Below are 26,084 nucleotides of genomic sequence, written 5' to 3' on the forward strand. Positions count from 1 at the left end.
CTAGGAGAGCGAAAGTCGTCTGCTAGCGGGGACCGTTCCTCTCGGCATCTCCGGTCCTCGCCGCTTCTTGCTGCGTACTGCAGAAGAAATAACTGTTCTCGGACGTTGCTCATCATTTTGTTGCGGCCGCTGCAGTTCGAGATTCTGAAACGGACGGTATTATGCAAGGAGTCGTGTACGTACGCCCAGGGATTTGAAGCGTTGGCTAAAATATATCACGAACGACTGCGTTTTAAATGAACGTTCGCGTAGCAGTGGCTGTCAAGCGTGCACACAAATTCTCTTGCCATGCCAATTGCCCAAATTTATTGCATCACGAATGATACTTCCTCACACGACTGTTGGAGCAGCTTCCCGTTTCGTAGACAACATAGGTGATATCGTCCCTCACAACAACGCTCTGATTGTGTAGGCCCCTGCTTTCTTTCCGGCCTAGTAAAAAACAATTTGCCGGCGCTCATCCGTTCGCTGGGAGCCGTATTGCCGCAGTGTTCTCGACTATCTGAGAAAAATCGGTGCATTGCTGGGGAACAGGCGCCTTAGAGAGCTCGTCTTGTCGCTCCTTGGGAAAGTGCTCTCCTTTTGTAATCGCCTAGCTCGTGCGCAGACGCTACCTTTCTCTTTTCGAAGACCGCCGCCGAGTATGCTTCCTCAACAAGTTGCTGGGAAGGTTAGGAAAGTTAACGGAAACTGCACCTTCCTTCAGTCCAGTAAGCCCGGCCGATCTCGACGACTTTACGTTAATGATCGCAATATTCTCTTCGAAAAAATGAAGTCCACATACCTTGCGCGTTTTGCTTATCACTTCGTCCGCACGGGGAATCGCTCTTTTCTATAGGGTGAGAAGCTATCCCCCGTGAAAATGGCATCATATCTTCCGGCTTCATTTCTGACTCGATTATTAGATTCTAGCTGGAATCGACAACTTCTACTTAGAAAAATTCTTAGTTTAGCTAGAGACGACCATTTCCAGCTTGCGGGTTTTTTTTTTCTTCTAGCTGAACTGACATATGCTACCTGAAAATAAATCTCAATCCAGCTAGAAATAAACTAGAAACTGAATGTCTAGTGTTGTGTGTGACTGTTAGTAAACGCAGTTGTGAAAACAAGGACAAGGCCAAGCCGGAGTTACGGTTGGCCGCGTTATGCCCAGTATGTTTTGTACCAGGTTTCGTTGTTGGTACCTTTTCTTGTCTGTACCGTGAGTGATTATTTATAAATGACCGGCAATAAAGAAAAAAAAAGCAGCCGTGGCCTAAAAAAAAAATTGGTGTAGAGGTTGCGCCTCGGATAATTGCACTAATGTACCGGGTTTGATTCCCCCCGGACTTGATTTTTTTTCTTTTGCGTAGTTGTGCCAGCGTTTTGTAACACCGTTTTGCAACGGCCGATAATTTGTAATTATTGAAAGTCATTATTAACCAAATGTTACTCTGGATACTCAATGAGCCGAAGCGGTTTGACCAGTTGGGTATAAATCAACAAAACTCAAGAAAGGCGATCGGGCTAACTCTAAAAGGCCGAACCGCATGGAGCGTTTTTTCACACGATTCGCGCGCGTCGGCGTTGCGCGTGCGTTTTTTCGACGCCCGCGTCGACGATTCCGCGCCCGCGGCAGCATCTGCCCGATCTGCCTTGTCTAGAAATTGACGCGCGCCGCGCGCGGCAGTGGGAGGACACTACTACTACTGAGTGATTCAGGTGGAAAAAGGAAAGGAAGTGCACTGGGGATATTATTGAGCCCATCTGGTGGCTCACCTGCATACAACCCAGTGCGGGGGGGGGGGGGGGGGGGGAGGGGGAGGGGGATGAAAGAGAGGAGAAAGAGGGTGGTAAGAGAGATAAGTAAGCTAGAAAAGGAAATAGTGGGGCCTCTACGCAAAACTAAGCGAAGCAGCAGCAGCAAAGGCGCGGGCAGCAGTCTGCCGTCTACAGGCGCTTGGTGAGTCCGGCGGCTTCAAGGTAGAGCCTGGCGATTTGTGCCAATGTAAGGTCCCTAAAATTTCAGGGACCTTAAGTCAATGGGGAGGCGCGCGCCTCATGCCGGCGGTTTCGAAGCGCTGGAGACAGCCGGCTGGCTCCGCCGGGGATGTTTAGGCTTACCACCCCAGCAGATATTGAATGGGCGCTTTCACTAGCGACGCGGATGATGTTTTATAGCACCGTTTTCACCCACATTATAAGCTCCTTTACCGCACAAGAAACTTGGTGCGTGCCTTGAGCGGCATTTTAGAGAGAGCGCTTAGAAGCGGTAGCTCGAGCTCCCGACACCACTGCGCTGCCGAAGCCGCCGCCATGTTGCCGCCGCCGGCCGCGGCGCGCGCAGCGTGCGGGTGGTTACGCCGCGGCAGCGGCAGCGTGCCTGTGGCATGCGCGGCGCGTTTTCGCGAGCAGAAAACACTCCATGCGGTACTCCGTCAAACGGATCCGACTCCAAGCCGCTACCTCGACCACGCCCACAGCAAGCAGCGAGAGCAGTCTTTCTTGACATTTACCCAGCCGAACGAACCGCTTCCGCTCATTGACTAGCCAGAATAACCGTTACTTAGTAATCACTATTACGAACTACAAATGATCGGAACTCTGGCGATGGATACGTCGGCCTTGGCTCTAGTGAGCGGTAGCGGAGCGGCCGGTTGAGTGCAAAATCAAGACCGACTGCTCTCACCACGTCAATTGTAAAGTGGGCGAGAAGTTAGCTGTTACAAAACGTTGGCACAACCACGCAAAAAAAACAAAGAAAAAAAAAAACAATCGAGACCGTGGAGAATCGAACCCGGTACATTAGCGCAATTATTTGAGGCGCAACCTCTACACCTTTTTTTTTTCTTTATTCCAAAATTCAACAAAAGCACTTTAAAACATCATATTCTCAGTGTAACAAACAATCACTTCACTTCACGGCAACTTTAAATGATATTTACATGCCAATGCACTCTCATTTCAATCAATTTGTGAAATAAATCCAGAACATCATCGTCAAAACACATTTTTAAAACTTCACGGACCTTGCACACGTTTTCAATAAAATAACCATGAACGGATCGGGCATTTACATCGTTATGCCGTACCGCTACCCTGCTTTGCCATATTGCGTGCAACCCTAGAAGAAAAATGAGGTCGTACGGGATTACATCTGGTTGCAACTCGAGATAGCGGATGCCTTGAGCAGTCAAGGGTAGATCTTTCTTAATTGTTCTCTGCAGGACATCCCAGAAGAAAACTGCATCACAGCAGTCTAGAAAAACATGTTCTATGGTCTCCGGTTTCTTGCACAGATAGCAGTCAGCTCCCCAGGGCAGATAAAATCCTCTCTTTTCCTGCCATGTCATGACAGGGAGAGTGCTCGTATGCAAGTTGAAAAAGAAAGACTTAATCCCGTCCGGAACAGCCATTTTCTTGACTCTCCTTAGCACGTCAGTGCCGTGGCTACTCTTATACATGGAGCGATACAATGGTTCTGGAAACAGGGTTTCCACTAAATCTCTAGATAGTCTTCTACGGGTTACAGTGGAAAGATACTCTAGTGAAAAACGCACCGACAGGAAACGAAAGGCTGACACCACTTCACGCAGGTACCCGCCCCCTCTGTACGATATGTAATCTACGGTTGACACAACATAATCCGGTAGTGCCGAGGCCAACAGGATTTGTGAGCATGTACGAACAAAAGGGTCTGACTGGTCCCTTAAATACAAAAATCTGGACACTACCTGCTTGACAAACAGGTGTGTAAGCCCCAGACCCCCATCCCCAACTCTTCTAAACAAATTACTAGGGCTCGTCCGCTCAAATGAAGACTGCCAGACAAACACTGCAAATACGCGATGGAACTTCTGTACATGGACTCTGGCACATGACAACACCTGCATAACGTACCAGAGTCTGGCTACTAAAAACGTGTTACACACGGTTGCCCGCGCAAAAATGGACAACTGCCTACCTCCCCACGGTAACGTGCTCGCACGCACCTGCTGAACCCTCTCCCCCCAGTACGCCGTGTTTTCTTTATAACGATCTAAAGGCACGCCCAAATACTTGGATGGCGTGGTGAACCACTGCATACCCCCATAAACCGACGGTGTTTCATCCCATTCGCCGTGCCACAAACCTACACATTTGCTCAAATTGACCTTGCTACCTGTGACCTCGCAAAATCTCTGTGTCAGAGACAGAGTGTTGCTGACGCTTTCTTTATCCGCGCAAAAGAATGCCACATCGTCCGCGTACGATATCTCGCATGCTTGCACGCAAAAGCCTCGGATACTGCCACTGGCAATTACCCTGGCACACAATGGCTCTAGGTAGAGAGCGAATGGCAGGGGACTCAAAGGACATCCCTGCCTCACGGAGGAGTAAACACTTATCTGTTCTGTAAGTTTCTTGTTAACTATGATGTTGGTGGTACAGTTATTGTACGCCATCCTTATACCTTTGGTGACAACAGATCCTAACATGTTCCAGAATAGAAAAGAGAACGCTATGACACACGCGGTCAAAAGCTTTTTCAAGGTCTACCTGTACCATAGCTACAGTGCGATGGTCTGCATCGCAGTACTCGAGGATACTTCGAGCCACATGAATGTTTGAAAAGATTGTTCTGCCCTTAATTCCGCATGTTTGATGCGGGCCTATTATCTCTGTTACAACACTTTGTAATCTTCTGGCCAAGATTTTCATGAGTATTTTATAATCTGTGTTGGTTAGCGTTATTGGTCTGTAGTACTCTGTACCCTGTAACTTTTATTAATATTTCAGGTGTCTCCCCCTTCGGAATCAAAACCGTGTGAGCTTTGGAAAAGGAAGGAGGCAGTCGGCCAAGCTCAAAAGATTCCGTAATCACCCCATGAAGGAGACCCGCGATTTCTACTTTAAACTTCTTATAAAACGCTGAACTGATCCCATCAGGTCCCGGTGATTTACCCGAGTTCAAGTTGTCGATAGCGTCTTCGATTTCGCTCCGGGTGATCTCCCTTTCCATAATTTCAGTACTTTCGCTATCAAGTTGCGGCAGTACATTTAAAAACTCTGTTTCAAACCCGTTTTCGGTCGGATTCTTCAGTGCAAAAAGTTCCTGGTAATATTGGGTGAAAGCTTGCGCTATCCCTGCTTCGTCCCTGGTTAAAACGCCTGCCCATTCGATTTCGCTAATATCTTGTTTTCGTGCATGACGCTTTTCGTCGGCTATGGCCCGCTTCGTTGGCTGCTCACCCGCTAGATATTTTTCCGCTCGTGCTCTCACTGCAGCTCCCTTGTATTTTTCTAAATCTATCCTTTCGAGCTCCTGTTTTGTTTTGTTTATATCCTCCATAAATATTCCCGGCCGCTTTGTTTCTTCTTCAATTAAACATTTTAGGTTACGGCGTAAGAGTGTTTCCTCCTGTGTATCACTTCTTCTTATCATGCTAGATCTTTCTATGGCCATGAGTTTTACTTTTTGTTTAAAGCACTCCCATGCTTCGCTTTTACTATTACAATTTTTTCCGTACTCTTTATCACAACAATTTTTGACACTACCAACAAACTCTTTATCTTCAAGGAGCTTCACGTTGATTTTCCACAAGGACCAATTAAACTTATGACTACGCTTGGTTTTCTCCCCTAGGGATACTGCTACCAAACAATGGTCGCTGAACGACACTTCTTGAACTTTATATTCTTGACAACTAGGCACCAACTCAGCGGAGACATAAATGCGGTCTAAACGCGCATGACTCGCGCCCTGAAAGTGTGTATAATGTACTGTTTTCGCTTCTTCCCCTACCAACGCCACATCTTCCAGACAACTGTCTGCCACGATTTTGGCAAGCAGTTTCGCGCTGCGATCTACAGCTGCGTTCTGATTTGAGCGATCTTTACGCTCGCACACGCAATTAAAGTCTCCTACTATTATTAACACTCTCTCGGTTTCTAGGTAGTTCACTATACTTTAAAAAAACGTGTATCGCTCAGCAGGTTTTGTCGGCGCATATAAACACACGACTCTAAACTCAATGTCAGCATAAATGAAATCACACAAAACAAACCTACCATCCTTACAGCTGACAACGTTTTGCATCACTACTTCTAATGACTTCCTAATTAACAGGCAACACCCAGCTGAAAACCCAGACGAGTGGCTCACCGCAACCATAAAATTTCCCACAAATGGTTCCACCATGCACTATCCGAAGACTGAGAACAGCGTCTAATCAACCGGTTTTGCTTTCGTCTGGACGGAACTGTACAAATTTCACGCCGGCTCCGTCTGGACGGAACGCTAAACTCTCAGTTGTATTCCGTCTGGACTGAAGGATAACCCACAGCGCTCCGTTCCGTCTGGACGGAACGCTAGCCACAGCCTAAATAAAATTGTTCCGCGGGTAAAGCTAACCCAAAATCCTGGATAAGTTAGGAAGTTTTGTATTGAGATTTAAATTGTGTTTTCTAGTTATATTGTGTTAGCATTAAGAATTTTTGTTTTTGTTCATCAGTCTGTTTTGTTTTAATAGTAGTTTTTTTTAGCATGAGGCTACATTCCGTCCTTTACCTCACAGTGGTACATTTTGTAAAGAATAAACATGTGCCTCATGCACGATGCATATGTGCCCAGCCTCCTCACAAGCATCAGTGCTAAAGTGGGCCGGAAAATACCGCACAGCCGACTGCGAGTTAAGCAAGTCGGCATTGCACCAAGCCCAGCACATGAAAGAAAATACAGCATGTTCGACGGAGTCACGAAATCTTTTCACCCGCGGCCGCACTGTTCAATAGCATCCCAAACCGAATGCACTGAAAAGGCAAGTTTCTCGCACGAGGGTGAAGACAAACGCAAGCGGAAAGAAGAAACTTGTAGGGCAGACAGTACACACAACAACACCGCGGCCGCAACTTTGAGCCCAGCGGACCCATCGGACCTGCCGCGCACGCCGTCAACCATAGAGTTTCATACTATATGTTAGTATGAAACTCTATTGACTCTATGCCGTCAACGCTGCCGCCGCAGCCGCCGACATAGCACAACTCGCGACCGGAGCGCCCCCTCAGCGCCTATAGTCGCGCCCGCTTTGGAAGGCGCAGTTCCGAAACTGAAAAAGACTAGCGACTCGTAGCGAGTAAGTACGCAGAGCCATAGAGTTTCTTAGTAAGTATATATTGTAAGAAACTCTATGCGCAGAGCAGCAGAGCCACCTATTTAACCAAAAAACTATTCCGCCGCAAGGGCACTTCAACAACCCCTCGAACGTGCTGAGGGCGCGCGGATTTGAATAGACACTTGGGATACAGTGTATATCTTCCAGTACACTGTACTTGGGAGGTGTAGTGCGTCCCTTTCACAGGTTCCTCTACAGCTTTCTGCAGCGGTCACAGGATATGCACGCAACGACGTCGAAATTAAAACGGAGCAAAGCAATAAACTCCATAATAGGCACCATGCATGTCCGCTGCTTTGATTTATACGTAACAAGAAATTTTCCAGATTTTATACCCCTGTCACACGGGCACTTTCAATCGCGATTGAAGTGAATCGCGATCGAGTTTTCAAGCGCGCTCGACGCACTGCCGCTGCTACACGGCCCGTTTCAATCGCGGTCGAGAAGTTGCACCGGTTGCACTCGTGTACGCTAGGTGGCGCTAACAATGTACTTGCGGCAGGCATCTGGTAAGTTATTTGACACAATTTGTGGCATTAGTTGAAGTTGTCACCTTCTGTGCCATTACTGAGCGTGGACGACAGTATCGCCGCTTTCGTTCGATCGCGCCTGGAAGCCTCGATCGCGCTTGAGAAACCAGGATTGAGTTCGAGCGGGATCGAGCTCGGTCGCGATTGAAACTGCCCTGTAGCAGCGCCCCGGATCGACTCAATCGCGATTGATCAACCAAGCCAGAATGTCGTGCCGTAGATGCCGCCAAAACGTCCAGTCAGCCTGTTTTATGGCCCGCAAAAGAGAGTGATCACGTTCATACGGAAGGAATTATTTTACATGTGCTTACAATCAGTGATTTTTTTTTCTCCATAAGAGAAATGCTGCTATTTTGTGGGGTCCTTTCCATGATGTCGTAGATTTTATAAAACGCTCACTGGCACCAAACACCTTTACTGCTTCGCAGAGATCACTAAGCTACCTTTTTTAACTATTATTCGGCTAAAGAACTTGCGCATGCAGCGCATCCACCTCATTCGACACAAGTAAAAAAATTGAACTTTAGTTTAACTTCGGCTTTCCCGTATTAAAAGGGGTATGCCAGAGTTTTTTTTTTAATTATAACAACAAAGGACTTTTTTGGTGGAGGTCCCGTTGATGTGCGGAATGAAAAAGAACTTTGATGCGAGCGCGGAAAGGAAGGAGACAAACAAAGCTCACGTCTTTCCAGATGTTGTAGTGGCTCATGAAGCATCCGATTTCACCGGCCGTGATGGGTCTGCGAAAAACACACATATCGACATGAAACACGGGCAGCTCCAACCGTATGGCAGCATTCAACCACATGCAGCACAATAATGGAATTGACCCCGTAAGCACCTTATACAACGTGGACCGACCATTCGCTTAGGTGAAATTGGAACCATCGGCGATCATAAAAAAACAGAGGCGGGATAGGGAGGGGGGGTTAGTTGTGGACGACGAAACAGAAATGGGAAGGAAGATCTGGTGTAAGGAAAAGGTACCATAAATATGTAAATCCACAAAGAAAAAATGCGTTTCCTTTAAAACGGCAAACACGACAAGAATGAATAAAAAAAAAAATGACGCACACGGCAGAAAAAAAAAAAGACGTTTCCGGAGTCCTTGCGCATTAATATGCATGGAGATTTAGAAACCGGACTTACATACGAAATATCTCTCGCGTTTTGCGCCAAATTCCGGCACGAGGACGACATTTTGCCTCTTATTTTGCGCGATAAGTCTTTTGCTTTATGTTGGTGGTTCGTTCATGAGAAAATTCTAATCCGATATTGGTTGTGAAGTCCAAAGTTGGAGGGATCCTACGATGGTCGTATGAAACATTGGCATTCATCGTGCGCCGGCTGTCAACGTTTCTCGTTCCTGGCGCAGAAAACTTGTGCAGTTGGCCGAGCTAGGCTGGACATAAAAATGCGGCGCTAGCTTGCGCGGGGGCGGAACGCGCAGTGGCTTATCCGGAACAAATATTTCTTCCCCTCTTGTTTGAGCCCAATTCACTTCCGGTCAGACGGCGATCTTGCTAATGTTTACTCACCAGGAACAAGTATCCACATCACGTGTGGTGATATATACATTTAAGTATCATGTTATTGGTGTTATCATGCAGCATTCACGGCATTACGATTCAGGGGCTTATATCACGGAAGCATGCTGTATTTGAAGTTTTTAATCGGTTAAGAGATTCATATAGACCTTTTCAACTTCTACGTCCTGTAAGCTGCCATTTTATCAGTGGGCTGTGCTAGCGGCCTTATAATTGGCGCAGTCGACAGGAATATGTAACTGCGCATGCGCAACACAGCCCAGGACATGTCCTGATCTTGTGAAAGATTAACGAATGAAAAGGTTTATAGAGCGTTTTCAAAATATTTGTTTTGTATTTTTTCTTTCATAAATGCGGGACACGCACATTTCGTTATATCGCACGCAGTAGCCGATGCTTAGTATAACGCTGTCATCCTACAGATTTGACAAATTTAACCTCGAGGCAATTAGCGCGCCTAAATGACTACAACAACATTTCTTTTCGAAAGGAGCAATAAAAAAAAAAAAAACGGAGGGAATCGGTGCTGTACTTTCTCCCATGCTTGTAGTAGGTGGCATCCCATTTTGGCGAAATTGTTGCCGACTGCCACCTTCGAAAATAATTTAAACTGTGCAGCAACGCCGTTTCATATACTCTATTTTACCTCCTTATTTGAATAAATAGCTGCCTGTATCGTTTTTCCTTTACCTATAAATACGCTCTTATTGCACGGCGTTGATAAAAAGGCGTGTTTGCGTGCGTGCGTGCCCGCGGGGTTGGGAGGGGTGCCTGGGTACGCAATGAAGTAATGCGGAGAAGTGGATTTCAGTATGCGCGGTCGTTTGAACTCCTCTAAACTCCATCCAGGCGACTTGCGACGCCTCCTAAGAGTACAATTTTGTACACAGCCCTTGTAAATATCATTTGCTTTAACATGCAATAAATTCAAAACAAAAAAAAAAGCGACTCGCTCACTACCCACGACTTGTACACAATTGGTGACTTTTGATCTTGTGATCCGTCGGACATGTTACTCCATGTAAAAAGAGGGGGGGGGGGAGGAAAGAAAAGAAGTCGAATGATTAACGGGATTGGAATTTTTCGGTATCCCTAGATTGGAGTTTTTCATTAAGAATGCCTGATTACGCCCAAATTTTATGATAGAATTCTTAGCAGTTGCAATCGCTATGTATAAATACCAGGTAATGTAACTTAAATCATCATATTACCCCATTCCACATGAAGTGTTTCGGCACCGAGTTTCAGCACTAAGGCTTGACTTTGGGCTGGTTGAGTACTCATCACTAGAAAAAACAGCGCAAAAAGCTGGGACGCAGTAGACAGACGACGACAAGCGCAGACGAACAACTAAGAAAAATTTTATTGGAAGAGACTACATATAGACACTATTACGATTCAGCGCATCGCTGTGCTGCAAGCTGCGTGCAGCGCTCTTGTGCTTTGTGGCAGAGCCTACCACTACGTGCACCTTCCGCGTGGGCGCCTCTCCTCGTCGGTGACTCAAGCTTGCAGCGACAGCCAACAGATCACAACATGCCTCAAAACGGCCGGCGCAAGGGCGCCTCGCTGTCGCGAGATTCGAACTTCGGCGGCGGCAGATGCGGCGAGTTGAGACTTGTCCGAAGGACGCGGACGCCGCAGAGGAGACCTCCTCTCCCCCCTCTCTCAGACTCAGCGTGCGCCGCTACTACCAACACCCTTTAGTCTAGGAGGTATTGCTACTGCCGACCCCTCACGAACTCTGGAAAGAGCGTTGTGTGGTTTGTACTATGTTCGCGACGTGTGAAAAAAGCAGGGGGAGAACTTGCTTGACCGTTAGCCCTTTGGTTATAACTACGGGGCCCCAAGCACAGAAGTGTCTTCGTTTTGGAGCAGCCAATCAATGCTGTCACTCTGCTCGAGTCCTCACCGTAAGTGTATTGTTCCTGTATTTCTTGGGCTCGTCTCTCGCCATGCAGCAAACCATTAAGTTTTCCTCGGCTTCTGGTCGTCATCTCCAAAGAAGATAAGGAAGATCGTCATCTCCAAGGAAGGAAGATTTGCTGGCCGCTTCCCACCACGCTACCACACGCATGAGGGAGGCGACAGAGCCCGGTGCTGGGACGCTTTCCCTAATGTAACAACACGCACGTGCATAATCTCCCAACGGTGCGAGGAGGAAAGGAAACGCTAAAACCATAAACTACGTGAAAAGAACGCAGTTATATTAAAATAGTCATTCGTTCTCTTTAGGTGCCAAGATAGGCTATAGGCCTCCTGCGCTGGAGTTTTGGCGACATGCAGCGCCCCTAGTGGCCGGCGCCTCTGGGTAGTACAAAAGCAGACGACCCTCGCCGCCCTCCATGTGTTTTTAATTACAAGCCAGAGTGAAAGTTGGTTGTACTTAGTTTGATCACTTTGTGGCGCTTTTAAATGACTGCATACTGTATGAAATGGCCCTTAAAGTACTTGCAGAGGCTAAACAAAATAATATCCGCTAAAACAAGCCGATTTATCGGCTTTCTTTTGAGCGAGCTGTAGCGGTCGTCGCGGCGTGGGACAGTATCGCCAGGTCGGGTGTTCTCACTTACTGACGACCATTACCGTTCTTTCTTCTTGCGCGCGGGCGACAAAGGAAAGTTCACGAGTAGCATAAACACGGAACGTTGCTGGTAACTGCAAAAGGTTGCTTCAGCGGGAGCATGCAAGCGAACGCAAGAATTGCGCAGCCGACTCAGCTGACACTACTGGCCTGGTACCGCCTTGAAAACGAGTGGAAATTTTTTTTAAAGTGCGAATGCACTTCTTAAGCGAGCCTGAAGCGTCCGCCGCCGTCCGCATTCCGCCGCCGTCCGCATAGCAACAGCTGCGGGTGCGCGCGCTCCTCGTCTTCCTTGGCAACGGGGGAAGATGGGCGCGCGCTGCCTGGCCGCTGACATGGCACATACCCACGTGGGGGATTGGCCAGGAATCTCCTCGTCTTCCTTGGCAACGGGGGGAGATGGGCGCGCGCTGCCTGGCCGCTGACATGGCACATACCCACGTGGGGGATTGGCCAGGAACCGGGCGTGAGAAGGGCTAATGCACCCGCTTAAAGGAGTACTGACACGAAATTTCAAAGCTGAGATCCGCTCTAGCAATCTAGTACAACGACAACACAAATAGGTGTCTGTGCATGGCACATACCCACGTGGAGGATTGGCCAGGAATCGGGCGTGAGAAGGGCTAATGCACCCCGCTTAAAGGAGTACTGACACGAAATTTCAAAGCTGAGATCCGCTCTAGCAATTAAGTACAACGACAACACAAATAGGTGTCTGTGAATAAATGCATCTTTCTTTCTTTGTAGTTGTGTGTGTGTGTGTGTGTGTGTGTGTGATCTCTCTTTCGCGAACATTACCGAACCGCGCAAATTCAACTCGTGCATTCGCACTTTCACATTCTTCCCCTCGGGGAAATGCGGGGAATTTTTTTTGTATTTTCGCAAACTAAATGATTCTTGCGTAACCTTTTACGCCGCACAATTTACGAACGGCAGGGTACATGTATACTAGCGAGTAGGTGAGGCAATAGCGTCAAATAAACAAATTAAGCGCTATTAAATGACGCAAAACAAGCACCAAATCGCACGCCCGCTGCCTTCAAAGATGTGTACTTCTATATTTGCATAACATAACAGCCACATACACGGCGCGTGGCCCAGCATATTTACATACGATCATCACTGACTTTGTTGGTTATCTTCTAGTCCAGGGGTCGTCGCTAACAATCTGAACGCCGACACCCCAGTTTTGTCCTCAAATGGAGTTAGGCAGCGAGACAAGAACAGAGAATTGGTCGCTTCCAGTTGAATTGTCCCCCATCTTCACACTTCGCCAGATTATTGTCAAATATTATTGGCAATTCACTATTTCTTTTTTTTGCGTTCAAAGCCCCCCTCCCCCTCCCACCCTATTTGCCGTCCAGCCCTCCGCCGTGTCGGCTGCATGCAACTCGGCCCTACAATTCAAAACGTTGCTGACCCTCATTCTTGCCTATTAAGCGCGAACTGGGAATATATTATGCAAGGGCGTAATTAAGTAAAGTGAGAGCAAACAAGGAAAGCGAGCGGCTCTCAGTTCGCCCGACCACCCTGTTTTACGGCCACTAATTTCGGAATCGCAAAACAGATTTCACGCTTCTGACGCTCGCTGCATTTTGTCACTGAGACACGCAACAAAACGGCAAGCTAACGCTGCACCATGTATTCGCAACGGCGACGTAAGCGAGCACTGTTTAATGAAAGTGTACGCATAGTGCGCAGGTACGCAAAAGAGCGGCGCACCGGAGCAGGCGAGCCAGCGGCCCGCCGGACTGATCATCGCCGATTGCGTCCCTCTTATTTTTTGATCAGCTGTTGTTGAAAAGTCCTTGTCACCTAGAGTATTAGTTTAAACTAGAAGTTTCACTTCAAATTTCACTTCATGCGGCCACCGATCGGTGAACCTGCGAGTGGCAGAGCGCCGTCACCGTCCCGGCACTTTCGTCGGCGCTGTAAACGTATTTAGCGCTGCAAAGCTTTTCCCCCTAATGCCAAGATGATCGCCGGAAGAGACCGGACTCGCCAGGCTGGGCTGGTGACCATGTCGCTAAACAATCGGGAACATCGAGCTCATTTTGCTTCTGTCAACACGGGATCTTTTGGGACCCGCTCAGCTTTGTACTACCCGGAAGTACTGCCTGGAAGCAGGTTTCGCAGCGCCCCCTGGGCCGCGCAGGAGGCCTATCTACCGCTGAAGGTGTGCCACCCGAGGCGAACTCACGCAATCATCCTCCCAATGCCAATGGCTGATGCCTTGTAGATTTCGCGGGAGCGAGCTTCTCGGTATCGCTTTCAAGATCCGTGTTTCGTTAAGCGTAGGATAGCAGTTGCACTTAGCGCAGTGTGTGGCAAGATTGCTTCCAGTTCTTGTGCATATGGAGTAAGCATGACCTCTAAGGCGTGCATTCACGCACCTTCCCGTCTGGCCTACACACTTGCACGCAAGTGGGATTCCGTATACTACGAAATCCACACATCGCACGTATTGTTTTGCGTGATTCTTCCCGCAAGTGGTTTTAAGCCAGTTTTGATAGTTAACCATGGCACACAGAGTGGTCAATTTGTTTGGCGAGGAAAAACCCGTCCTCACACCTGCCTTGTCTACTATCTTCTTGAGGGCGAGCGAAATGCCGTGCACGTAGGGGATGACGTTGACGTAGAGGATGACGTTAAGACTGGCGTCCTACTCCGACCTTGTTGCCTTGTCCGAACTTAGTCTTCTCAGCACCGATCCTGCGGAGCTGCGCGGCAATGGAGCCGGATACCCTGCCGATCTGAGCCTGTTGACTTGGAAATCCAGGCTCTCGTGTGACGACAGGAACTGGACACCACATTCTGTATGGCGGCAAGAACTATATACCTCGTCTCACAACCTTTGAGTGGGTCGACTTGAAGTTCGGGGGACCTTTTTGTGACCGTGGAGCGTATTCCCAACACACGTTACTCCAGAAAGTCAATTGAACGTCCAAGAAACTTAACTTGTCCTTTGCCCTCTCGTTGGTTACGGTGAACGTCGTTAGAACCGACCAGACGGCCTCCAGAATCCTGTCTTCTTGGAGGATTATAGAATCTGCACATCCCTTGAAGGGCACCAGGACGCTGTCCACATAATGAAATGTCTTCACTACGGCAGCTCAGGAAGAACGGACTACAACCGGCGGTCCTAGACAGCAAGTAGAAGGTCACTGAGCACAGGTGCTATAGAGGAACCTATGCACACTCCTTCCCGCTGCAGGTAGAGCTCGTTGTCGTGCATCACGAAAGTTGACCGCAAGTAGAATGTCATGCCTTCTAGGAAGGCCCCCGTGTCGATACCATGTTCACTTAGGAACTTTGTGTTTCCATACACATCGGTGGCCTCGCTCACAGCTCCGAGTACCATGAGGAAGGAAAGCATGATGAAGGGAATAGTACATGTCGTTGAGGTCCACGGAAAAGCACTCCAGAGGAGCCAGGGGCTGTGCTTCCAAACAGTCTGAGACCGCTTTCGGATTCTTCACCAGGAAGGGGTCTTGTATCGGCAGTTTTTGACAGAGAGCTCTGGAAAAAGCGTCCAGAGCAGTTTTGCCAAGTGCCCCTTTCCGCGACAATCACTCTCAATGGGCGCGAGTCCTTGAGTCTTGGCACTGAAGAAACACTTCCAGTGTGGACCCTTGGCCTTCTTGATTGAGGAAGCAAGCGTTTCACAACTGATGGGTTTCACAAAACTGGACGGCCTATCTCTTCGCCTTTTTTAGGTTTCTCCTCTGTCAGCACTTGAAGTTCTTCGCGATCACCTCTTCTGCCGTTGTCGCATGCTCTGCTGTGGCTGCTACAGTGAATCCACCTTCTTTGTCTGACAGTAAAAGCTTCAATTCGGCTTGATGTAGGGCTTCCACGACTCGCTTGCTGCTACTCTAGCGTGTGGGTTTTGGTGGCAGGACGCTCACTCCTTCTAAAATGCATCGCTCTTGCTCTTCTGAGCCTCCGCCGTACCACTTACTTTTTTTTTGTTCCTGGCCATGCGAAGAAGGTATGCTTGACATGAGTTCCAGGGAATGCGGGCCTCGGGGGTAATGAAATGACAGATAGCATATAGCTAATCTCGCTACCAGAGCTTCAGTTCGGTTAAGCATCCAAAACCAGTCTTTTCTTGGGCTTTTCGCAACTGAACTCTGTGTATGGTGCCAGGTGGGATTCAAATCGACCCCTTTTTTTTTCTCTATTCCCTTCTCAGCGGCTAGACGTGTTGGAGGAGCTGATTAACCGTATGGGGCTGACTTTCTCCGTGCCAATTCTTCGGTCTTTTCGGGCCGAAAATCCGGGTTACGTAAAAAAAGGAGATTTGTAATTTCATTCAAGCTTATCTTTCTGAGAAAGCTCGCTCGAAGTGCTAAGACAGCTATATATTATTAGGTAATTATGATTCTTACCTCATAGCACTTGTTTTCATCGCACTTCTTCACGTTAACATTTTATTTTGTGGAAAATCATCAATGAAACTGGGATACCATAAACTCTTTAGCACCGTTCAATGGCCCCTTGCGGGTGTGCCTGCCAAACCCACCGGGGGCATCATCATCAACAACATCATTCATTATTCTAGAACAGGAGGGGCCTGGGTTCGATACCCAGGGATTTCAAACTAATAAAAGCATTTTTTTACATGTCTCTGTTGCTCAGCGGCACATTCGCAGTGATGACGGTGGTGTCCACATGGCGACAAGGAGTACTTTTGCTCGGCACACGCTGAGAAAAATAAGTACCCTTTATAAACTATGAACACTTGTCGCTGTAAAGCGGCAAATGATGCCCAGCAAGCAGCGCCGGCGTTCGCCGATACGCGCGAGCACCAGCGAAGCCTGCGGCAAGAAACACATCGGTAAAGGTAGGCTATGACGAATGACGTATACGCTTGCAAAATTGGCCGTGCCCAAGCCGCCGAACTCTACGTGGACGGCACCCCGGTCACCTTTTCGGCTGTCTACAATAGCCCAAAGCAATGGAAGCCGCATGTATCCCACACACATCGTCCTTCAGATACGTGCTGGTGTCCACTCAGTTACTTGTATTGCAACACGCGAGTAAGCAAGGTGTAACTACCGATGCATGTCTGCTTCGTGTCAGATCCGTTCAGTGTTTTTGCTCAACTGCATTATGAAAGCCCGACAGGCAAGGAGGCACCAACATGTTCTGCTGGCTTAGCGCTAGCGTTGAATGAGCTGCATTGATAGATAAGGAAATAGGCCCTTAGAACGGAGGGTAGGGGGTGTTGTTTACCTTATTATTATTTACCTTATTAATTGGAACACTTAAAAAAATTTTCCTGAGTGAACTGCCGCTCTGTTCCCGCTTAAACTCCACACGAAGGTCGCATTTTGTGGTCTATTTCGTTTGACACAGGGAACAACGACGGTACTTACCTGTTTATCCTGAAAATAAATAAAAGCGATTTTCGCCTATGGGGAAATGGCGGCTGATTTGGACGTGCCAGCCTGACAACCGGGTTTTCTGATCGTCTGCAAGCTCATTCCTAGGTGCATTTTCTGATCGTCTGCTGCACCATTTGGCTCCTTCCTACCGTGATTCCCAAACATGCGTTTCGCTCTGCATACCCCAGGTGGTTCCGTCGTTCCAACATCAACTTGCGCTGGCTCGCATGTCCAAATTAGCCTCCATTTTCCCATAGGCGAAAATCGTTTTTATATATTTCCAGAATACACAGGTAAGTACCATCATTGTTCGCGGTATCAAACAAAATAAACCACAAAATGCGACCTTCGTGTGAAGTTTGAGCGCGAACAGAGCGACGATTCGCTCAGGAAAATTTTTTAAAGTGTTCCAATTATCGTCGCAACACCCTGTAGATTGCTTGCGCATCTATAGCAGACGGCCTGGAACTGCGGAATCATCGGCAACGTCTTGGCGGATGAAGCTGCTCGTACAGGCCACGACAGCGGACGCACCATGCTGCTTCCGCTTTCAAGGACCGATGCCGCAAGGTCGCTTCGCTCCTTTGCTCGCAGAATCACCATAAAGCAATGGAACAGACCGGACTTTTCGGATGACCGTCTCAATGTTCAAGGTCACCCTTCTCCAGCGCCGTCTTCCGTATGGGTTGTCTCGACCCCAGTTGACTTTACTTTGTAGACTGTGGTTGGGAGTGGCCTTCACGAAAGCCTACTCCTTCCTCATCGGGACGGCCAGCAGCGCCCACTGTGAGGCCTGTGGGGCGGAAGAGACTATAGAGCATGTGCTGTGTCGCTGCCCCGAATACTCTTCGGAGAGAAGCGTGCTTTCCACCGCGCTCAGCCGATTGGACAATCGACCACTTACAGTATAGTGACTATCCGAGGTCATCGGTCTCCACCATCGACTTCACAGAAGGCGACGAAAGCCTATATTTCCTGAGAGAAACGAATTTGCATTAAAGACTGTAGTGCCCAAAACGGGACTAGAGAGTGCGCCTTCCCACTTCTATTCCTTTCTCTTCTCCCGCCCTCTATTTTATCCCCTGAACCCCGTTCCCCCAGTGCAGGGTAGCAAACCGGGCTCTACACCTGGTTAACCTCCCGGCCTTTCCGTCCTTCCTTTCTCTCTCTCTCTGTAGCAGACGGCACCCAGCGTGGGGTGCGGTCCGCTTTTATTTTTACCCGGATGTTGATAATTTTAAATGCGAATGCATTTATTAGCCGGAGGTTGTCTTGCTCCGTTGGCCGGCGTGCGCCTGCATTCCTCCAGCGCGAGCGCACGTGAGCGCGCGCCTCGTAGTTCTGCCTTCGTCGTCGTCGTCGTCGTAAATGCGAATGCATTTCTTAGTCGGTGGTTGTCGTGCTCCGTCGGCGTGCGCCCGCACGTGTTATCTCTCCGAGCTCCTCCGTTGCCGCGCAGCTGGACGCGGCTATGGAAAGTGTGCGCGTGCGCTCCAAACCCTCTGACCTCATAGTCTTGGTTGGCGACTTCAACGTTGACGTGCGCAAGAAGAGTGGCGAGTGGCTGGTCGAGTACATGCAGACCAGGCACTCTATGCATTGTCTCTCTGCCGTCTTCGACACGTGCCCCACTACCATTCACGGGAGTTGCATTGATCTGGTCTTTACGCGAAACTGTGACGCGCGTATGCTTCTCAAAGACCCTTTGACCGTGCACTTTAGCGATTACAAGGCAGTGATTGTGGCCGTCAGGTACAACGATAACACAAACAGGTGCTGATGAATAAATGATTACGTTCACACTCTCGGCATTAATTACGCCATTACTCGCAACACACTCAACCCAATGCATTCGCATTTCTGCACGATTCCCTTCGGGGAGGTGCGGGGGAATTTTTTTGCGTCTATCTCTGAATGACACGAAGGATGCACATACAGTGTCCGAAAAACACCTGCAAGAAAACAGATTGTTTTTCTTGTGGGGGGGGGGGGTCTTTGTGATGGAGGCGGCGCCACGCGCAGCTTCATAGCAAGGGCGGTATAGCCGCAGTCACTATAGCGTGCAAGCGCCTCATCACGTCGTCGCTTGCGTTATGCAGTTACGCAACACTCGTGATACGGACGTGATTGCCCGTAACGCAAAAGGCGAAAGTGCTGATGAGACCCCGGCACGCTAAGGAGCCTGCAGGCCAGCGATTCACTACGAAATGCGTCGGCTACAACCATTTTATGGCGGGCGGGCGTTACGGGCCACGCAGATTTAAGGTATAAAACGAAAGTACAAAGAATCAATAAAATAGGGTGGGGGATATCTATAAAGCTGCATAAAAATAAAGGTAGGAGCTGCGGAATATATTGTATATATACACGGGTTTGCATTTCATTTTATTTGATTGTGGGGTTTACGCGCCGAAGCTACACCTCAGCTGTGGGGCACGCCGTAATGGAGGGCTCCAGACTAATTCTGTCCACGAGGGATCTTCAACGTGCGACGAAATAGCGACATACGGGCATTTTCTCCTTTGGCCTCCATCGGAAAAGCGCTCACCGCGGCAAGAATCGAACCCGCGTCCTTGGGCTCAGCGGCTCAACGCCATAGCCACTGAACCACCACGGCGGGAGTTTTCCATTCGAATCCCACGCGGAGGACGCTAATGTTCCTCTGTTTATCCATTAAAGACACCTAAATACACTCCCTCTTATTGCCGTTCATAACTGTAGGTTGTCCTGACCCTATCTCTCCCTTCCTCGCTCTCCATATACAGTAGACTCCCGTTAAAACCAACTCGGTTAAGATAAATTTCGTGGTTAAGACAAACAACACTTTTGCTCTCTTGTAACGTGCCCAATGCAAAACACATCCGCTTAAGATGAATTTTGGATAATACGGCCTGTTCAGGTTCGTTTTAAAGAGAGTTTATAGATACATACATACATACATACATACACCCCCCCACACACATTATATATATATATATATATATATATATATATATATATATATATATATATATATATATATATATATATATATATATATATATATATATATATATATATATATATATATATATATATATATATGTATATATATATATATATATATGTATATAATATATATATATATATATATATATATATATATATATATATATATATATATATGATATACATAGTATAAAATGGGTATAGCTTCTAACAAAACTGTTTATTTGAAAACGTTTCGGTCCGATGCCGACCTTTATCAAGACAACATTTCGTATTTCTCTGCACGTATTAATAAGCTCATCGTACAACGACGCCGAAAAAAAGAGAGAAGGGGGGTTTGGGGAGAAAAGCAACAACAAACACACACTTTCGGCGAGGTGAGGTAAAGGTTTACAAAAAAGAGAAAGAGAGAGAGAGAAAAAAATCTAAAACAAACCTAAACATGCAGAGGGGAGAGAAGAGTACACAACTCTTTCAAAACGCTGCCCTCTATCATTCGTCAGCCTGTAGAAAGAGTGACAGGGACCGCCGGCTTCAGAAGGGCGCCGTTCTGCTCAAGAAAGGAAAGCGCAAAGGTGTAACAGGGAGGATCTCACACAATCACTGGGGGGCACGGAATTCCAATGCTCACTGACTTTACGGGAAGAGTTTACAGGAAGAGGTCGCAGCCGCACACGTGTTTCAGTGACGCCAACCCTACAAATAAATAGGAAGGTTCGTTAAGAGTGTAGGTACGATCTCCGCACTGTGGCTCAAAACATACACAATTCCGCCGACCGGCAGGACTGGCGGGCGGCATTCATCTAAGATTGTGTGAGATCCTCCCTGTTACTGCTTTGCGCTTTTCTTGCTTGAGCAGAGCGGCGCCCATCTGAAGCCGGCGCACCCTTGTCACTCTCTCTACAGGCTGACCAATGATAGAGGACAGCGTTTTGAAAGAGTTGTGTACTCTTCTCTCCCCTCTGCATGTTTAGGTTTGTTTTTGTTTTCTTTTTTCTCTCTCTTTCTCTTTTTTGTAAACCTTTACCTCACCTCGCCGAGAGTGCGTGTTTGTTGTTGCTGTTCTCCCCAAATCCCCCCTCTCTCTTTTTTTCGGCGTCGTTGTACGACGAGCTTATAAATGCGTGCAGAGAAATACGAAATGTTGTCTTCATAAAGGTCGGCATCGGGCCGAAACGTCGACAACTAAACAGTTTTGTTAGAAGCTATACCCATTTTTTACTATTTGTTACGGCAACCTAAGACCACCCTTCCCGCAATCTATATATATATATATATATATATATATATATATATATATATATATATATATATATATATATATATATATATATATATATATATATATATATATATATATATATATATATATATATATATTGTAGCAAGGATAACGAGCAGCTCTTGTAACGCCATCAGCTTATCCGGGTATGCGCCACATCCAGAAAGAGTGCCATGCGATCGTGGCCAATCTATGCACGACGGTATGCGCGCACGCTGGTAGCAGTGGAAGAAGTAGTACGGAAAAAGGTGCTTGGCGCGTGTGTTCGGCCATCGTCTGTACGCTTGTACCTGCGCTCGCCTTGCTTCTGCTCCTGCCAATAAACAACGTTGGGTCTACTACCGGAGGGTCAACTATATCCCTTACAATATTTAATCTCTTTCCATGACCCACCACAACCTCCCCTTTGCTTTCCGAGGTTTTCTTGACTGCCAACCTTTATTTTCTGTCTTATTTCACGGAGCCCCTCATTTCCCATTTTCTGATTCGCTACATGCTTAGCGAGGGCCTCTGTTCTGGCAGTCTTGGTGCCAAAGGGAGCTTAAGAGGGTTCAACGCTGGTCGACCACTCTCGACATGTCGTAGACACTCGAGTCACGGCCCGGGGGTTAAAAAGAAGGTCCCCTTCACCCCGAGTAGTCCGAGTGGCGCTGGCTACCACCCCCAAGTGCAGGAAACAAAAATACCTTAACATAAATGCCCGAGAAAGTGCCGGGGAAACAGCCCCGCCGGTAGCGTAGTGGTTATCGCACCAGACCGGTATTCTGGAGGTCGTGGGTTCGGATCCCACCCGGCGGGCATTTTTTCACAACTTTCTTTTCGACTCAAAAAATTCTTCATCTCTTTCCATGACCCACCACAACCTCCCCTTTGCTTTCCGAGGTTTTCTTGACTGCCAACTTTTATTTTCTATATATATATATATATATATATATATATATATATATATATATATATATATATATATATATATATATATATATATCTATATATATATATATATATATATATATATATATATAGTGGGCATCCTCCTATCCTTAATCCTTGCCATTAGCATTAAGGAACAGAATAGAGTAATAGAATGACGCGCCGTCGTTATTCTCACTGCTCTCGCGCAGCACCGAACTGCCCTGCCGAGAGACTCTGCCCACAACGGGTTCGAGAGCGAGCCACGACTCTCGCCGTGAGTGTACGTTGTCAGTCACTTCACATGGCAGCGTTACATTTCACAGTACAGGGGTTTATTACGCGGACAACCACGATACAAACACTACACTGCACTACGCACCTAGCCCCTGGGGCATACACCCGTCAGCGTGTGCCCAGCCCGTAGAAGGGCAGCAGTTAGCGTCCGCCGGCGTTGGCCGGCCGCAACACTCGCTGACGCAGGGGAAGGGGGCTCTCTGTGGCCGCTACACATTTCAAGCCACTGGACTCGACCGGGCGGCATCGGCGCTCGTCCGCTGACCTCAGACGGCGCAAGCCGTCACATCGCGGACGCGGGGGCAACCCACCAATGAGTGGAATATGCCCGCGTAGACTCGCCGGGCATCCTAGATAAACGCACTGACGCAAATCGAGGCATGCGCTAACGGTGGGTTCCGTGACCCACGGAAGTGGGGAACAACGGCCAATGCAAGAAACGGCCGAAAGTGGCCGAAGGGCATTTACGTACCGTGTGATCGCTGCGCGTCACAAGGGCGGTCTCTCCGGGGAGTCTCCTGCGCGCATCCCCCGTCGCGTCGTAGGGAGAGGAGGGAAGCGCGCGAGGATCGCCCTCGCCCCACCAAGGAGGAGGACGTCGCTAGCGCTTCCTCGCCCCGATATGAGGGGCTTGGCCCCCACAATATATATATATATATATATATATATATATATATATATATATATATATATATATATATATATATATATATATATATATATATATATATATATATATATATATATATATATATATATATATATATATATATATATATATATAGGGAACCGGCCCACTCGTCGCAGCCAACTCGTCCTAGGAAAACTGGTCATAGGGAAACTGGTCAAAGAGGGCATCTCGTTCTAGGTGATCCCGTACTAGGAAAAGTGGTAGCACTGACCTTCTCGTGCTAGGAAAAGTCGTCTCGCGGTTCCATTTTTGGCCGGTGTCGAAGAAATGGGGAGAGCAAGTTAGTGGCTTCTAATCTTATAATTACTGCCAGGTTGACCTCTTCAGAGTTCGGGGGGTCCTCTGCTTTTGTTAGTTTACAGGCGGTGGTTGAAATGGTTTTTTCTATTTTAACACATGTTCCTCTTTCCCCTTCTTATTTCCCTTCTTGCTGCCAAAAGAATTCAGTGTTTTACTGGGTAAGGTGTTTCTTTTCAGGTTTATTTTTTTTCTTGTCCTTCCAAAAAATATTCGTCACTTTTTCTGTGGAGGGGGGGAGGTCGACTTTTTCTTTCTGTTACGTTTTCTTTTCTTTCTTTTTTTTTGCGTTATCTTTTGAAGCTTTTTGCCTGCTTGTGTATATATCTATAAAAAGGGCAAAATGTTGGCCTCTTTGTTTGCAGGTGGTGTTTGAAATGGACCTTTTTCCAGTAGCGATCTGCGCATGCGCGGGCTGCTGGTCCGCCATTCTTGGCAGTAGCCTCCGGCAAAATAAACAAAAGGGCGCCCCCCCCCCCCCCCCCCCCCCAGCTTTCTGTTTGGGGAGAGGCTATGCTGTCCAGAGCTGCGCGTTTTTATTTTTTCTCTTTCAACAGCTCGAAGTGGGTTCGTAAGTGCACACACAAAGGGCTTTCTAGGGAAAGGGGCAAATACATTTGAGGCTGACACTGGAAGCACATACAAGCCAGTGGGGGAGTAACAAAAATGAAAAAAAGTAAAGAAAAAGGGGCCCTTCAACCACTGCGAATTAGTCACGGGAACGACGCCTGCTACGGTGACATTCACGTGAAAGGCACGGGTGACCGGTTGGTGCGGAAGGGGCTACAGTACCAGGATATTTTTTGTGGACGAGTTCTACGAAAGCTCGACGTTTTGTGGGCGTGCATTGCTGCCAATTTTAGTTCGGCGTGGCGGCCGCTAGGAGGATCGGTACTGGAAAAAGGTCCATTGGCTTTTCGGTTTCATCACAACTGCCGGTTTCTTTTTTTTGCTTTTCTACTCCTTCTAAAAATATTTTTCACACTTTTTTGTGTGAGTGTGTGTGTGTGTGTGGGGGGGGGGGGGGGGGGTCAACTGTTAAGTCCAGCCTTGACTTTCGCTCCCATATATAGTTGATATGAAGACTAACAAAGCGAAAGTTACCCAGCTTGACAATCATCGTTTGTCAGCAGGCATGAAAACGAAAGATCAAAATACTAAAAAGCTAAACCACAGAACGAAATCCCAATCCCAATACAGCGCCGTCACTTAATTACCAAAAATATAAAAAAAAAATGTATTAGAAAACACAGAACGGGCAAACTAAATCTAATATAAAAGGCTCACTTAATTAGCTGCACAACGAAAAAAAATAAGATACGCTGTCTGGCTAGCGCGTTCCTCGAAGGCGACAAAGGAAACTTTAAGGGTGGTGAATTGAAGGAGGAGTGTAAGAATGTTTACGACTAAGATGAGAATTATACAAGCTATACTCTTTCATTTGAACATGATAGACGAAAAGCGTAAATTGCGACGAGTTGGCCGAGTGCCCAGTTGCCCTAGGTTACGAGTTTCCCTAGTGCGAGATGGCCTATGACGACTTGCCCTATGTGACGAATTCACCTATGACAAGTTGGCTGCGACGAGTTCACTTTTGACGAGTTCTCCTAGACCCATATATATATATATATATATATATATATATATATATATATATATATATATATATATATATATATATATATATATAGAGAGAGAGAGAGAGAGAGAGAGAGGCCAGCGGCGCCAACGGCCGGGCTTCCTTACAGAGTTTCATAAAAGTGCTCCGCAACATGAATCGGGCAAGGAGGAACTGAGCAGATCTTTGGCGCCTGGTCGGCCCATCCAAAAGAATGGTCCGAAGGAAGGGAATAGGACACAATAAAGGAGAGAGAAAGCTGGGTGTCGCTTTTTTCTAACTCTTCCGGGAAACCATATTTTATTCATGCAGATGACGGCCTTGGCTTTCATTACTGAATCGCACTTGTTTCGAGGAGACAGAGTAACGCTCCAGACTAACTTGTTTAGCGAAGCCAACAAGACACGGTAATTTAAAAAAAAAACACATTCGCCCCATGCCTTATGACTACGAACGCAAAGATCAGCTTCCTTTCATATGCAAAACAGGTCTTGACGGAGCCCCCCCGAATATTTTCTCGAGGCGTGTGTTGGAGAATCCAATTTTGTAGATTCGATTTTTCGAAGCCGACTATACGAAGACGTTTACAACTAGTGATCTGGCGCTCGTATCTTAAAGAAAATTATGCTACGTCTTGCGGCTAAGTGGACGCTATGCATAACCGCGTTATAAGTTTCACTTTGTGTGTGTGTGGTGAATACGCAATTAACTGCGGGGTAGAAGTTTTCGTGCGTTTTTCATTGAAGACGCACCGGCTTCTGCGTACAGGATTATCACGTAGTCCTGCAGTACGACTATAAAAAAATTACACAAAGTTT

The 26,084-nt window shown here is 47.4% G+C and overlaps 1 protein-coding gene across 1 annotated transcript in view; it reads right to left on the reverse strand.

The window, feature by feature from the left end:
* LOC144141451 (glycosyltransferase 25 family member-like) overlaps positions 1 to 26,084 on the reverse strand; it is a 263,290-nt gene that overhangs the window by 150,875 nt on the left and 86,331 nt on the right. Inside the window, exon 3 of the mRNA XM_077673010.1 lies at positions 8,346 to 8,403. Coding sequence (XP_077529136.1) covers positions 8,346 to 8,403 — 58 coding nt within the window. The remainder of the gene's footprint in view (positions 1 to 8,345; positions 8,404 to 26,084) is intronic.

Source organism: Haemaphysalis longicornis, unplaced genomic scaffold (assembly GCF_048455015.1).
Source record: "Haemaphysalis longicornis isolate Haplotype H1 unplaced genomic scaffold, Haemaphysalis longicornis Haplotype H1 scaffold_1, whole genome shotgun sequence".
NCBI lineage: Eukaryota > Metazoa > Arthropoda > Arachnida > Ixodida > Ixodidae > Haemaphysalis > Haemaphysalis longicornis.